This window comes from Oncorhynchus mykiss, chromosome 17 (genome assembly GCF_057628025.1).
Source record: "Oncorhynchus mykiss isolate SJ-2025 chromosome 17, ASM5762802v1, whole genome shotgun sequence".
NCBI classification, from domain to species: Eukaryota; Metazoa; Chordata; class Actinopteri; order Salmoniformes; family Salmonidae; genus Oncorhynchus; species Oncorhynchus mykiss.
Genome location: NC_143038.1, coordinates 29,793,340 through 29,810,249, shown reverse-complemented (window position 1 = coordinate 29,810,249; position 16,910 = coordinate 29,793,340). Strand labels below are relative to the sequence as shown.

The 16,910-nt window shown below is 44.9% G+C and overlaps 1 protein-coding gene and 1 long non-coding RNA gene across 3 annotated transcripts in view; one reads left to right on the top strand and one right to left on the bottom strand.

The window, feature by feature from the left end:
• dlgap4b (discs, large (Drosophila) homolog-associated protein 4b) overlaps window positions 1-16,910 on the bottom strand; it is a 129,378-nt gene that overhangs the window by 37,557 nt on the left and 74,911 nt on the right. For both annotated transcript variants that reach the window (XM_090205189.1, XM_090205190.1), the window contains exons 5-8: window positions 12,230-13,635; window positions 9,603-9,826; window positions 6,447-6,542; window positions 2,931-3,093 (exon numbers count right to left, since the gene is read on the bottom strand). In XM_090205189.1, the coding sequence (XP_090061315.1) occupies window positions 2,931-3,093; window positions 6,447-6,542; window positions 9,603-9,826; window positions 12,230-13,564 (1,818 nt within the window). In that variant the 5' untranslated portion in view covers window positions 13,565-13,635. The remainder of the gene's footprint in view (window positions 1-2,930; window positions 3,094-6,446; window positions 6,543-9,602; window positions 9,827-12,229; window positions 13,636-16,910) is intronic.
• LOC149975898 (uncharacterized) overlaps window positions 1-16,910 on the top strand; it is a 330,618-nt gene that overhangs the window by 252,265 nt on the left and 61,443 nt on the right. The gene's annotated exons all lie outside the window — the stretch shown is intronic.

The following is a 16,910-nucleotide window of genomic DNA, read 5'->3' as shown; positions in this document are numbered from 1 at the left end:
AAATGTAGAAGAGTAGGGAGGTAAGGCAATAAATAGGCCATAGAGGCGAAATAATTACAATTTAGCATTAACACTGGAGGGATAGATGTGCAGATGATGATGTGCAAGTAGAGAAACTGGGGTGCAAAAGAGCAAGAAGATAAATAACAATATGGGGATGCGGTAGTTGGGTGTGCTATTTACAGATTGGCTGTGAATAGGTACAGTGATCGGTAAGCTGCTCTGACAGCTGATGCTTAAATTTAGAGAGGGAGATATAAGTCTCCAACTTCAGTGATTTTTGCAATTCGTTCCAGTCATTGGCAGCAGAGAACTGGAATTAAAGGCGGCCAAAGAAAGTGTTGGCTTTGGGGATGACCAGTGAAATATACCTGCTGGAGCGTGTGCTATGCTGGGTGTTGCTATGGTGAACAGTGAGCTGAGATAAGGCCGGGCTTTACCTAGCAAAGACTTATAGATGACCTGGAGCCAATGGGTTTGGCGACGAATATGTACCGAGGGGCAGCCAATGGGAGCATATAGGTCACAGTGGTGGGTAGTATATGAGGCTTTGATGACAAAACGTATGGCACTGTGATAGACTACATCCAGTTTGCTGAGTGGAGAGTTGGAGGCTATTTTGTAAATTACATCGCCGAAGTCAAGGATCAGTAGGATAGTTTTACGAGGGTATGTTTAGCAGCGTGAGTGAAGGAGGCTTTGTTTTGCGAAATAGGAAGCCAATTCTAGATTTAATTTTGGATTGGAGATGCTTTATGCGAGCCTGGAAGGAGAGTTTACAGTCTTACCAGACACCTAGGTATATGTAGTTGTCCACATATTCTAAGTCAGAGTAGTGATGCTGGTCGGTCGGGTGCAGGCAGCAATCGGTTGAAGAGCATGCATTTGGTTTTTATTGCATTTAAAGCAGTTGGAGGCCACGGAAGGAGTGTTGTATGGCATTGAAGCTTGTTTGGATGTTTGTTAACACAGTGTCCAAAGAAGGGCCAGATGTATACAGAATGTTGTTGTCTGCGTAGAGATGGATCAGAGAATCACCAGCTGCAAGAGCGACATCATTGATATATACAGAGAAAAGAGTCGGCCCGAGAATTGAACCCTGTGGCACCCACATAGTGACTGCCAGAGGTCCGGACAACAGGGCCTCCGATTTGACACACTGAACTCTGAGAAGTAGTTGGTGAACCAGGCGAGGCAGTCATTTGAGAAACCAAGGCTATTGAGTCTGCCGATAAGAATGTGGTGATTGACAGAGTCGAAAGCCTTAGCCAGGTCGATGACGACGGCTGCACAGTACTGTCTTTTATCGATGGCGGTTATGATATCGGCAAGTTGGCAAGTTGCTGCAGGGGGTGCAGAGCTGTTGGCCGCAGTAGAGGTAGCCAGGTGGAATACATGGCCACCGGTAGAAAAATACTTATTCAAATTCTCGATTATCGTAGATTTATCGGTGGTGTGACACATTTGGATGGGATGCAGTAAAATGCACCCAAGAGGACACATTACAGTATTAAGGCTGGGTGAGGGGTCAGGAAAGTGCAGCAGTAACACTTTCTCCCAAATCAACTCCTCATAGCAACTTGTCAAAGTCTAAGGCAGTTGAGAAGCTAAGCAAAGCTAACAACCATGCAATTTTTAACTGCCAATTAGTTTCAGTATCACTTTGTAAGTATTAATCAAAGATGTCTAACTTCTCATAAAAACATAGCCATTTGATTGACTTGCATTAAATTGGTTTCGAAGCCAGATTAAAGGCGCAGCAGTTCAAATGAAGGACTCTTGAGGTTTGACTGAGGGACATGAACAATCTTTCTAAGAGGCGAGCCTAACGCAGTGTTGGAGTGACAGGGACGTGATGAGTATGGTGTTTGAGTTGTCACTTATGCAGTTGGCTCTGTCGCACACTTCAGCAAATCAAAGAGTGGGGAGTAACGACAGCTCAGAGAGAGAGCGAGAGAACGAGTGACAGATAAAAAGGGAGAAAGTGAGAGAAAGAGTGAGGGCATGAGATCTATAGCCTGATCCCCGATCTGTTTAGCGCTGTCTCGCCAACTCTTAGGGTCATCGTCATGTCTGTACTTTGCAGTCCCCTTTATAATAACAGCATGTTATTCTGCGGTTTTTGGTTGATATACAGTCAACTCACAGAAAGGCGTTCTGTACCTTGCAGCTCTGAAGATTAGTAATTTACATGTAGGCCTGAATCCGCATGCATTTTCCTGAATTCATAAAACGTTGTACATTTCCCAAGATGGGGTCAGAATGCTTAATACTAATGGATTTTAAAGCCTAGTTTGACAGGCCTTTTGTAAAAGATCAAAGAGGATCAAGAGTCGTTCTTCATAACCATGATGACCTAGAAAGGTAATGGATCTTTCTGTGTAAATGGAGGAATTAGCTTTTTTGGCTCAGAACATTAATATGAGAGACATAATGAAAATTGACTCTTTTTTTTTCAATAGGAGAATTATTCTATTGCAGTCATGTCGCTGAAGGCTGTTATCAGAGTAATTGCCCATTTGACAAGGCAAACTCTCATTTCGAGGCAAAAGAGGGGCCTCTTGAAAATGACTTGAGTGATTTGCAGGTGGAATGAGTGGAATGAGCTAGGTGATTTTTGAGAGGTGTATAAATACTCTCTTCTACCTCATTAGAACAGAATCAACTGAGGTGGAGAATTGGAGGGCTAATGTTATACTTCACTCCAAAATCAAAATATGTCCAATTATATGTGCCGCAGTCTGCTCCTTCCTGCATCTAATTCCCTTTCTCTGTACATCCCCACTATTCTGTCACAAAAATAATTAAAAGTACGATCGGAAAGAAGAAGAACAAAATAGAGTCTAATGAGTCTAATGCTGAGATAAGCTCAAGTCCCATTCTAGTTGTATGACCCCCCCCTCCAACCCCCATCACAGGTGACCTCTGACCTGGCTAATGCAGCTGCTCCTCCCCAGGGTGCTGCATCCGCCACCCTGGCTGAAGTCCTCATCATCCCAGCGGGGGAACAGGGAGCCCCCCACCGGACCCCCCAGACAGTCCAGGTTGTCCAGGCTACGGTTGGTGGACAACTCTCTCAGAGAGGGAAGACAGCTGAAGAGGACAGGAGGAGGAGGAGGAGGAGGGGAGGATGGGAAAAGAGTTGACGTGAGAAGACGGGATGATATCAGAGAGAAGGGAAGGAGAGAATGAGCAAAGAATGGAAGAGCCGAGAGGAGTGGGAAAAGGGATTATGAAGGAAAGAAAAGAGAGAAGTAGAGGGGAGGGGCAGACAGGAGATGAAAGGAAGATAAATTCAGTTTAGGTCGCTTCTCATCCCTGGTTCCATTCATTATCATTTTCATTACCTGTCAGCATCATTGCCCCTATCATGACACCTGTGAATAATGTTTCGCCCATCTCATCTCATTACAATAATATAACCCATATACTGTAGCCCTCAAACACTGCAAAGCCAATGATACACAGGTCAAGTATATGTAAAGTCTTATTCCACGCATCAGGGTGCCAATATCAAAGACTATTAGGGAAAACAATCCAAATTCACTTCATATCAGCACATATTGAATGTGATTACCAAAAGAGAACCTACTATTTCTTTGTCTTTGCTGGCCCACAGTGATAGCGACATGACATTTCACTTTTCATGTGATTGTGATGATTCTTCCGTACATACAGTTGAAATTGGAAGTTTACATACACTTAGGTTGGAGTCATTAAAACTCATTTTTCCACCATTCCACAAATTTCTTGTTAACAAACTATAGTTTTGGCAAGTCAGTTAGGACATCTACTTTGTGCATGACACAAGTCATTTTTCCAACAATTGTTTACAGACAGATTATTTCACTCCTAATTCACTGTATCACAATTCCAGTGGGTCAGAAGTTTACATACACTAAGTTGACTGTGCCTTTAAACAGCATGGAAAATTCCATAAAATTATGTCATGGCTTTTGAAGCTTTTGATAGGCTAATTGACATAATTTAAGTCAATTGGAGGTGTACTTTTGGATGTATTTCAAGGCCTACCTTCAAACTCAGTGCCTCTTTGCTTGACATCATGGGAAAATCTAAAGAAATCATCCAAGGCCTCAGAAAAAAAATGGTAGACCTCAAGTCTGGTTCATCCTTGGGAGCAATTTCCAAATACATGAAGGTACCACGTTCATCTGTGCAAACAATAATACGCAAGTATAAACACACATGGGACCACGCAGCTGTCATACCGCTCAGGAAGGAGACGCGTTCTGTCTCCTAGAGATAAACATACTTTGGTGCGAGAAGTGTAAATCAATCCCAGAACAACAGCAAAAGACATTGTTAAGGTGCTGGAGGAAACGGGTACAAAAGTATCTATATCCACAGTAAAACGAGTCCTATATTGACATAACCTAAAAGGCCGCTCAGCAAGGAAGAAGCCACTGCTCCAAAAGCGGCATAAAAAATCCATACTACAATTTGCAACTGCACATGGGGACAAAGATCGTACATTTTGGAGAAATGTCCTCTGGTCTGATGAAACAAAAATAGAACTGCTTGGGCATAATGACCATCGTTATGTTTGGAGGAAAAAGGGGGAGGCTTGCAAGCCGAAGAACAACATCCCAACCGTGAAGCACGGGGGTGGCAGCGTCATGTTGTGGGGGTGCTTTGCTGCAGGAGGGACTGGTGCACTTCACAAAATAGATCATGAGGAAGGAAAATTATGTGGATATATTGAAGCAACATCTCGAGACATCAGTCAGAAAGTTAAAGCTTGGTCGCTAATGGGTCTTCCAAATGGACAATAACCCCAAGCATACTTACAAAGTTGTGGCAAAATGGCTTAAGGAGAACAAATAGTAGGTATTGGAGTGGCCATCACAAAGCTCTGACCTCAATCATATAGAACATTTGTGGGCAGAACTGAAAAAGCACGTGTGAGCAAGGATGCCTACAAACCTGACTCAGTTACACCAGCTCTGTCAGGAGGAATGGGCCAAAATTCACCCAACTTATTGTGGGAAGCTTGTGGAGGGCTACCTGAAACGTTTGACCATGTTAAACAATTTAAATGCAATGCTACCAAATACTAATTGAGTGTATGTAAACTTCTGACCCACTGGGAATCTGATGAAAGAACTAAAAGCTGAAATAAATCATTCTCTCTATTATTATTCTGACATTTTACATTCTTAAAATAAAGTTGTGATCCTAACTGACCTAAGATAGGGAATTTCTACTAGAATTAAATGTCAGGAATTGTGAAAAACTGAGATTAAATGTATTTGGCTAAAGTGTATGTAAACTTCCTACTTCAACTGTACAGTCATGACCGAAATTGTATGCTAAATAAATGGGATAATTATATTATTTTATACTAATACAATTGCTCAGAGAAAGATATTTGTTTAAGAAGTGGGTCGTTCCACCAATTCAAGTTGATCACATTTTTGGGGGGATTTCACCTAATGTTAATATTCTGTCATAAAGAGCACATGTTTAATTTAATTAAAAAAATAATTTTCCCATCTCAGGAGGTCTAATTTAAAAAATAAGTGCCTGTTAACTGCCAAATAAAGTAACAGGGTTGACAGTAACAGGGTTGATGGTTTAATCTTAAATCAGCCATAAATCCCCTTGTGACAGGGGGAATGGAAGCGCATTGTGGCCAACAGGGAGTGGCAATTGAATGCGAGCTTCACAAGGACATTTGACATTGTTAAAATACTCATTTCGTGGAACGAAAAAGGATAGGGGTCAATATTTTTGGCACCCCGGCTTTCAATACTCCGGCACCCTCCCTTTGCGAGGATAACAACAAAGAAAGAAATTCATAAATGATTTGACCACAAAATAAAGAATTTGCAATGGCCATCTCAGTACCCGGACCTGAACCCTATTGAAAACCTGTGGTTTGAATTGAAGCAGGCAGTCCATAAGCACAGATGATTAAGGATCTGGTAAGATTCTGTATGGATGAGTGGTTGAAGATCCCTCCCAATGTGTTCTCCAATCTCAGAAAACATTTGAGAAAAAGGCTCAGTGTCATTATCCTAGCAAGAGGATGGTGCCGGAGTATTGATAACAGGAGATCCAATCATTTTAAATCATATTTCTCTGAGCAATATATATTTTTGTCATGACTGTACAGACGGAGATCCCTGGCATGGAAGGCCAGCTGGGCATTGGCAATCCTTTATTTGGGAGGGGGGGTACTTTGTGTGAGGGCAGAGGGGGCAGTGGGGGAAGCAAATTAGTTTGGAGGAAAAGGCGGGTGTGGTGGGTGGCATGACTTTGGCATGGCGTTGGCACTCACGTGGCATGGGTAACCGAAGAGGTGGGCAAGACCTGGGGGGCAGGGGGAGTGGTGACTGATTGATTGATTGATTGGGGCAGCATCCAATCCAGTGTAAGCGTAAGCCTGCCACCTAATGGTGATTAGCTGGCTGCCTAGCACTGACCTGCCCAGTTGGTGCAGAGAGGACACACTGTGCAGAGGAGACCACAGTGCCTCCAGCTCCCCCTGCAGCATGGCGTAATCCAGGGCTCTGCTGCTCCTGCCAACCAGGGTGGAGCAGACCACGGCGGGAGAACAGGGGTTTGGCGTTTGGGTTTTGGCAGGGTGGGGGGGGGGGGAGCAGGGTTAGAGTCATTTAGCATGCAGGTTTGAAATCATTTACGTATTTTAATGACATGTCATTTTTTTTAAGCAACACTCCTGCTACTTTATCATGTTGTGTGTGTTGTCAATATCAACAAAAAGCTGCGTCTATCATGACGTAACAGAATATATTCACTTTTGCTTCGTGATTGCCAGTCTGCAACAACACGTCCCTATGGAAATACATCCGTGTCAAATTCTATCACGCAAAGGTTTAGGATATTATTGGCACACATGTCATGCCATATAATCCTGACCTCAGAGAACATGGAGAACACAAACCTTACAAACTCCTTTAAGTTCCTTCAAATCAAAGGAGACATTAGAGGAAACCGTAAACCCAGCAGCTTGCTCATTGTTGATCCCATTCTCTGTGACTCTTAATCAAAATGGGTTTCGATTCGTTTGTCATTATGTGAAAATGAACAGGATCCCCAATGCACTGTCCCCCCCCTGTGTCTAGCCCAGTGTGTGTCTGTCTGCTTCAGAAAGCATGTAATCTAGAGACAATGAACTAGAAACCCTAGTCAGTCTGTCAGGGGGAGAGGAGGAGACTATAGCCTAGTTTGTGGTGACTCACTATCTGTCTGTGCAGTAGCTGAAGGCGGCATCGTGTGTGTGATGTTCCGAAAATGTTACGGTAAGAGGACTCTATCCTTTCAGGCCAAGCCGCTACGTTGTGGAAACGTTAGTAAATCAACGGTGAGGAAACCATAATCAGAGCTCTGGCATGTGTAGGAGGCAGGAGTCTGACGGTGCTTAATCCCACGCGTGAGTGAGCACAGCTTGTCTGACTGTGTGTGTTAGTCTCTATAGTATGCAAGGCCTGTTTACTGGCATGCCAAAAGCTGGCAGCATGGCCGTCTCCTTCCTGCATGTCACAGCTCTGTTTTGAAATGGTGCCATGGGCTCAGTGTGTGTGTTTGTTTATGTGTGTGTGTTTTCGTGTGTAGTTCTGTGTTTGTGTGTGTGTGTGTGTGTGTGTGTGTGTGTGTGTGTGTGTGTGTGCGTGCGTGCGTGCATCTAAGAGAGAGGGAAAGGATGTGGATGTGTGTGTATACTATGTGACATAGCCTTATTCATTCTTCTCGAGTGGTGCAGCGGTCTAAGGCACTGCAACTGAGTGCTAGAGGCGTCACTACAGACACCCTGGTTCGAAATCCAGGCTGTATCACAACCGGCCATGATTGGGTGTCCCACAGGGCGGTGCACAATTGGCCCTTCATCGCCTGGGTTTGGCCGGTGTAGGCCGTCATTGTAAATAAGAATTTGTTCTTAACTGACTTGCCTAGTTAAATAAAGATAAAATATACATCATGCAACTGTGTGTACGTCTGTATGCTTGTGTGTGGGCGTCTAAGAGAGAGTGAAAGGATGTGTGTATGCTATGCGACATAGCCTTATTAATGCTTATCCTATACAATGTAATTGAGTTGATACTACACTGAACAAAAATGTAAACACAACAATGTAAAGGATTTTACTGAGTTACAGTTCCTATAAGGAAATCAGTCAATTGAAATAAATTCATTAGGCCCATAATCTATGGATTTAATCTGTTGGTGTTGTTGGTACCTTGAAAAAAAGGTAAGGGTGTGGGTCAGAAAACCAGTCAGTATCTGGTGTGACCACCATTTGCCTCATGCAGCGCGACACATCTCCTTCACATTGTTGAACAGGCTGTTGGTTGTGGCCTGTGGAATGTTGTCCCACTCCTCTTAAATGGCTGTGTGAAGATGCTGGATACTGGTGGGAACTGGAACGCACTGTCGTACACGATCCAGAGCATCCCAACCATGCTCAATGGGTGACGTGTCTGGTCAGTATGCAGGCAATGAGGTGATGGTGGTGGATGAATGGCACGACAATGGGCCTCAGGATCTTGTCACGATATCTCAGTGCATTCAAATTGCCAGCGATAAAATGCAATTGTGTTCGTTGTCTGTAGCTTATGCCTGGCCATATCATAACCCGACCACCACCATGGGGCACTCTGTTCATAACGTTGACATCAGCAAACCGCTCACCCACAAGACGCCATACACACTGTCTGCCATCTGCCCGGTACAATTGAAACCCGGGATTCATCCATGAAGAGCACACTTTTCCAGCGTGCCAATGGCCATCAAAAGTGAGCATATGCCCACTGAAGTCGGTTATGACGCCGAACTGCAGTCAGGTCAAGACCCGGGTGAGGACAATGAGCATGCAGATGAGCTTCCCTGAGAAGGTTTCTGACAGTTTGTGCAGAAATTCTTCGGTTGTGCAAACCCACAGTTTTATCAGCTGTCCGGGTGGCTGGTCTCAGACCATCCCGTAAGTGAAGAAGCCAGATGTGGAGGTCCTGGGTTGGCGTGGTTACATGTGGTCTGCGGTTGTGAGGCCCGGTTGCCAAATTCTCTAAAACGACATTGGAGGTGGATTATGGTAAAGAAATAAATGGACATTCCTCCAGTCATCATGTCAGTTGCGTACTCCCTCAAAAATGTTGACATTTCTGGCATTGTGTTGCACATTTTAGAGTGGCCTTTTATTGTCCCCAGCACAAGGTGCACCTGTGTAATCATCATTCTGTTTAATCAGCTTCTTGATATGCCACTCTCAGGTGGATGGATTATCTTGGCAAAGGAGAAATGCTCACTAACAGGGAAGTAAACACATTTGTGCACAACATTTTAGAGAAAGAAGCTTTTTGTGCGTATGGAACATTTCTGGGATCTTTTATTTCAGCTCATGAAACATGGGACCAACACTTTACATGTTGCATTTATATTTTTGTTCAGTGTAGTTCGGGTTTGCGTCAACTTGAAAGTGTTATAAAGTCTACAAACTCTATGTCAGCAAGGCAGTATTGATCAAATCGCTACATCAAAAAGGTCTACATGTTAGTATGCTGACATGAATGCATGTTTGCCTACATTAATGTCCATGTGGGATACTTTGGTGCTGAGCTTACTTGCGTGACGGTAGCTGGTCGCTCAGAGACTGCTGGGTGGCCCTGAGGTAGCTCTGGCGGCGGGCGGCCATTTTGGGCGAGGGCTTGATGCTGACGTCTGAGTCGTCGCTGTCCTCCAGGTCACCCATGGCCTTCACGTAGCTGCCACTCCGCATGCGCCTGCATGGGATCTCGTTGGCTCCGGCTACTCCACCGCTGCGACCCAGCGTGTTACTCCAGTCCCCCTACAAGCAGCAGCCCATATATATATTCTTATATATGACAATATACCACTATGTAATTTATATTGAGATGATTGTGTGTGTATTGTGATATTCACATAATATAATTTGTTTTGCTGAATTCATTCAGTAATCTAAAGTATCTACAGTATGTTCTAAAGACCCACAACAGATCCCTGAGGGACACCATCCTACTTTTCTTGACCATAGCTATGGTGTTATCGATTGCACATGTAAATAAACGTTTTGAACAAAAAAAAAATTAATGAAATCATTAAGAATGTTATAGGGCTGTTACATTTGACCAACTCCTCCCTCAATATCTTTACTTTGAAAACCAAGTAAAAACAATTTGTATCAAAACAATTCTATGGGTAAAAAAAAAGCATGTTAATGTCACATGGATAAATGTCACGACATAAAGTCAGGCTGATAAAATGGATGATGCACAGTAATCATACCAAACTGGTAGACAGGGCCATATCTTAGTGAAATAAACTGAGGTAATTGAAAAACAAGACAAGCGGACATACAGTGGAGGAATGGTCAACCTAACACTCAAATGGTCCAACACATACAGTATAGTAGGTTTATTGTAGTCACAAGGCTACAAGTTTTATGTTTCGATCCAAACAGATCTTTGTCAAACCTGAAAAACTGTCTGGATATTTGTTGGAATATTTAACCCTATAAGTGCCAACAGGGGTCAATTTTGACCCTCAAGTGGTCAAAGATTGCCATTTCAGACAACCCTCCCACAATTTACCATGATTTCAGTGTTAACATAGTAATCTCTATTTTGTGTACTTGTTTTGCGTGGCTAAACTGAACATGTAAACTTAGTAAACTTAGTGATAAAAGCACCACATTTGTACCCTGAAAAGATATAGATATGGAATACCATAGTATCATAACAAAGTCATAATACCCATAAAACCTAGCGGTCAAACAGCGAAATGGTTCCAATAGTCCCCCCCCCCAGCCAAAAATGCCATATTACAACGTATGTGTTGTGATAATTGCGTTGTTTGCTCTATAACCTGTTCATTTATATGCCTTGTGACCGTGATATATAGGCCTAAAGGCCGAGACAATAAGAAGACGCATTGGCAGAATAAATTCAACCACACGTTTGTTTTAGCACAAAACCGGACAGCAACCTCTGTCCAGTGAAGTCCACAAAGCATATTGCATGTACAGTAGCAGACACTTACATGACCTACAGCATGGTGTTTCTAAAATCCCCTGTGGAAAAAATGAAATGAAAAAACGATTGGAACCATTTCACTGTTTGACCCATAGGTTTTATGGGTATTATGTGGGGCTCTATGCAGTGGTGTAAAGTACGTAAGTAAAAATACTTTAAAGTGATACTTAAGTAGTTTTTTGGGGTATCTGCACTTTACTAGTAATATTTTGGGCAACTTTTACTTCACTAAACTAAATGATGTCTGAGTGTTGGAGTGTGCTCCTGGATATCTGTCAATAAAAATAAAAAAACAAACAAATGTCTTCTTGATTGTTTAATATAAGAAATTTGAAATGATTTTTATTTTACTTTTACTTTTGATACTCAAGTACATTTTAGCAATTCCATTTACATTTGAAACTTATGTATATTTAAAACCAAATAAAGACTTTTACTCAAGTAGTATTTTACTAGGTGACTTTCACTTTTACTTGAGTCATTTTCTATTAAGGTATCTTTACTTTTACTCAAGTATGACAATTGAGTACTTTTTCCACCACTGGCTCTATGGAGCTACCCCAGATATGGCCGCTCGGGGGGCATGGCAACCACTGTAACTAAAAAAATACCAAATCGAGAGTCTCATCTTTTCGATGCAATAGGAACTGAATTGATAGCCCATAGCATTCCAAAGTTAGAGCTAAGAGTCTGATGGCACCGGCGCCCATATCGCCTATATTGCCGGCCATCTTAGGTCATACCAGTAGGTCAGATTAGCTGTTTCGCCAATGTCTCAGCCTCTGAGTATCACAGAAACAAAACACTTTGAATGAATAACATGTTCATAACAAGTGGCTATGGATGAAATTGATCAAAATTTCTGTTCAAAACATGAAACCATACAAAAACGTTTATTTTGAAACATCAAATTTGACTATAAATGTGTAATTATTTTCAAAATATATGCTTATTTTGGGGGAATTTAAACTATTTACTTGTGTTACAAAATGTAAACAAAAGAAAAAGTGTTATTGTTTGACAGAAAGTGTATTTTTGTCATATTTTCCTATTTTGGTAAAAAAAATATCCCCTTTAAAATCTTTAATATGTTGCCACTTTTAGGGTTGTGTCCACTATGCCTTATTCTATCTCTCCGCAATTTCTTTATGTCCAGCACATATCCGTTTGACAACAAACATTTTTTAGATACTACTCACCTGTCTGCCCACTTGCAGGTAGTTGCAGGCCAGCTCCTGCTGGCACGACTTGGACTTGAGCATGGACCGGTCCAGGGTGGCCGAGTGGCCCTTCTGCAGCACCTGTCTGGGCTGACCCAGGGTCAGTGTCGACCACGAACCCCCCTTCATAAAGTCATTACTGTTCACCCCCATGCTGATCCCACCTCCTCCTCCGCCCCCACCTCCGCCCCCAGGTCCTGGCAGTGCCTGTTGATACTTTATGACCTCGTTGTGGCTCTTGGATGAGCTGATGGTATTGTATCCGCTGTGGACCACGTAGCGGCTCTGGTGCCCCTGCTGCTGCTGTAGTGCCCCCTGCTGGGAATCGTAGGCAGTACCGTGGGTGGCGTGCTGGGTGGCATGTGCTGTGGGTCGTCCCAGTGTCATGGCTATGGGGTTGCGGTAGTTGCTGAGGTCAGCACTGTCCAGGTCGTCCGAGCTCCAGTAGCCAGACATGTTGGAGCGCGGCCGCCGCTTGCCCGTGCCGCCCCCATCTGACTTGGACCCGCCCCGGTCTTTGCTCTTTGCTCGCTGGTCCCGCTTCCCACCGTCCTCGGTCCCGGATGAGGTCCCACCGCTGCCACTTCCTGCCCCCGAACGCCCATTGACACCCTTGAGGTTGTGGCCATCCATTGACTGTGACTTGGCGAAGAGCTTCTGGACAGAGCACACCAGGTTACGGATGCGCCCGGGGCTGTCGGTGCGCTGCTTGGAGGCGGCGGAGAGGGCGGCCGATGTGCTCCGGTGGAACTGCAGTGTGCTGAAGCCATCTCTGGGCCCCCCAGGCAGCTGCTTGTCCAACTGGTCCAGCAAGTTAGGCGCCAGCTGCCGGTTCATCTTGGCCCCGCCGGAGATGGTGGCAGAGCCGCTGGTGATCATGGGCCCCCGACTGCTCTGCAGGCCCCCCATGCCACTCGAGCCATGCATCCCTATGCCCATTCCCATGCCCATGGACATGGAGGTGCCCAGGGTTCCCGTGCTAATGCCCCCGATGCTGTCCCCCTGTGGCGGGGAGAAGTCGGACGGGTCATAGTGGGCGTTGTAATGGATGCGGGGGAAGGTGCTGCTGTTGGACAGCTGGTTGTTGAGGGGGAGAGAATAGTCCGGGGGCAGGGAGCCCTGATTGTAGTGGTGGTCCACAGAGGGGTTGTAGTGGTGCGGGTCCATGGTGCCGTAGTGGTCCATGCTGGTGGGGCTGAGAAGGTAGGGGCTCCGAGGCAGTGTGGAGGCCTGGTGGGGGTACAGGGGCTCCGGGGGGCCCTGGGTGGGGTCGCAGGAGTCGGAGCGATTGCGGTTGGCTCCTAACCCTTTCATGGTGGTCAGGAGGGGCCCCCTTCTAGAAGACTCCCCAGCCAGGGAGAGACGAGAGGCCTGGAGGATGACTCCTGGAAAAGAGAGAGAGAGAGAGAGAGTTGGGTAAGCTTCTACCCAGACAGACACACACCATTTCTTACATGCAATACATATGCACAGGCAAACAAACAAAAAACATTTATGCGCACAGACTGACGAGCACTGTGAAATTATTTCATCTCAATGAGCCAACACCCCACAGCCTTCCACGGAGAACATCAGTCTTCAAATGTTAAAATGTTGGAAATAGATAGGAACAACAAGACTAGAAACAATGCAATGTTGCAACCTGTGGGTCAGAAGGTTTGTTTTGTCGACAATTGCTGGCAGCCACATACAGCTACATCCATGGCATTGTAGAGTTATACTTTCAACTGAAGAGAGCAGTTGGAAAATTGTGACTATTGGCAATTAATCTCTCCTTATCAACATTTCTTGACGAGATAATCATAACCTGACATTGTAATCTGAGAGAGAGAGAGAGAGAGAGAGAGAGAGAGAGAGAGAGTGTGGATAGTGTGCGTTTTTGTGGTGCGTGCATGGGGATGGGATGTCGTTGTCATTGCTCTCGGCATAGCATGAGTAGCCAGCTAAACCCATCAAGACATCCCTTTTATCCTCTCACACATCCAACATCAAACCTCCACCTCGCTTCTGTTCCACTCTGATAGCAACACCTCCTGCTACCAACTATCCTCCACAGCCGGGAGGTACCCAGTGCCTTATCACCAGGAGAGCCCTTACCTCCGGGTAGACCCCTCCCTTCTCCCAGCTTCCCATCTGTCTCTTCCTCGCCAGTCTCCAATACATGAGAGCTTTTCCAGCGGGCATCCCTGGCACGGGGCACTAAGACTGGCACGCCCAGTGGTATTATGATGAGGGTTAAGAGGATTGGTGGCAGGGGGTGGCAGATGGGGATTGGCTGGTTGGTGCCCCGCCGCCCGCCTGCCCAGCGGTCTGTGCCAGTGCCCAGCCTGGCAAGGTGGTTAACGCTTGCCATTGCAAAGGGATGGAGCTTTACGGAAGGATGGTTTACGGCACATATGTCAGAGTCAAGGCCCGCGGGCCACATCCGGCCCGCAAGAAGGTTTTTTACGGCCCCTGGGATGATCTTGATTTATTATTAGAACCGGCCCGCAGCAAGCCGGCAGCCCGCAGATCTTTTACACGCACCAATACTACATTTCCCACAATGCAAAGGTGACGCACCGAGCAGTAGGCTGCTTCATTTCAATATTTATTGGCACAGCAGTCGTCAGCATCACAGTAAAATTAACTTTCAGATACCCATCAAAAATGGCAAAACGGAAGGTGGATACTAAGAACCGGGGGTTTCAAACAAGGTGGGAGTCGGAGTATATGTTCACGAAGGTAGCTGGAAAACCTGTGTGTCTTCTGTGTGGAGAAAGTGTGGCGGTACTGAAAGAGTATAATCTGAGACGACATTATGAAACGAAACACGCGGACAAAAACAAGAATATGGACATGGAACAAAGGCTACAAAAGGCAGAGGAATTAAAACGAGGCCTCAAATCTCGACAGGCTCTGTTCAAAAAAGCCAAATCACAAGGCCAGGCTGCTGTCAAGGCCAGTTTTATTTTGGCAGAAGAGATCGCTAAATCAGCCCGGCCATTTACGGAGGGGGATTTCATCAAAAACTGCATGATTAAAGTTTGTGACGAAGTTTGCCCAGAAAAAAGGCAACTCTTTTTAAATGTGAGTCTGAGCAGAAACACCATTGCCGAGAGAGTAGACCAGTTGTCCATCAATCTAAAAGAGCAGCTTGTGAAAAAGGGAAAAGATTTTATTGCATATTCCTTGGCTGTGGATGAGAGCACCGACATTTCTGACATTGCCCAGTTGTCAATTTTCATCCGCGGAGTGGACTCCAACCTAAGCGTGACAGAGGAGTTTTTGGCTTTACGTCCTATGCATGGCACAACTACGGGGCATGATTTGTATGAAGAGGTGTCAAGATGTGTAAATGAGATGGAGCTGCCTTGGGAAAAACTCGTGGGTTTGACAACCGACGGAGCACCTGCGATGTGTGGACACAGGAGCGGACTGGTGGCGAAGATACGGGAAAAGATGCAAGAGGAAAACGCGACAGGTGAGCTGACAGCTTATCATTGTATCATACACCAGGAAGCGTTGTGCGGTAAAGCCTTGAAAATGGAGCATGTAATGAGCATCATCACGCGCACAGTTAACTTTATCAGAGCCAAAGGTTTGAATCACCGCCAGTTCAAGGCATTTCTGACGGAGTTAGAAACGGAGCATGGTGATTTGCCTTATCACACAGAGGTGCGATGGCTAAGCCAGGGAAAGGTGCTTCAAAGATGTTTCGAGCTTCGTGAGGAGATTTGTCTGTTCTTGGACAGCAAAGGGAAAGACACAACACAACTCCGAGACGAAATGTTTCTGTGTGAAATGGCTTTTCTGTGTGACATTACGAGTCATCTGAATGCAATAAACTTGCAGCTGCAGGGTCGGGATCGTGTCATCTCTGATATGTACAGTACAGTGAAGGCATTTAAAACCAAACTGACTCTGTGGGAGACGCAGATGCGGAAAGAAAATTTGAGCCACTTTCCCAGCTGCCAGACCATGAAAGAGAAGCTCTCTACCAGTGCGTTCCCGAGCACACAGTTGGCTGATAAAATAGGTATGCTTGCCGCTGACTTTCGACGCCGATTTGCTGACTTTGAAGCACAAAAAAGCAGGTTGGAACTGCTCGGTAACCCATTTGCTGTTGACGTGGAAAGCTCACCACCAAACCTCCAAATGGAGTTGATTGACCTCCAATGCAATGATGCACTGAGGGCAAAATATGCGGCAGTGGGTGCTGCGGAGTTCGCCCGTTTCCTCCCCGGCACAATGCCCCAGCTGCGCATCCAGGCTGCTCAAACGTTGTCTATGTTTGGCAGCACATACCTGTGTGAACAACTGTTTTCTTTGATGAACCTGAACAAAACATCACACAGAAGTCGACTTACTGCTGAACACCTCCACTCAATTCTGAGGATTTCTTCAGCTCAGAGCCTTACCCCGAACATTGATGAACTTGTGGAAAAGATGGGACACCACCAAGTATCACCCTCAACCTCAAACAAGTGAACATTACTGTGCAATCACATATTTAGAGTTTTTACTCAGTTCAAGTTTAAAAGTTAAAATTTAATATTTGTTTTCACTGCATGTTACTTCTCCTTAAACAAAGTGTTGTTTTTGATTAATAGATTTTTGCACTTTATTTTTTTGTATTTCAATCCAATTGTATTTTAAAAATATTTCAGTTGAGTGGATG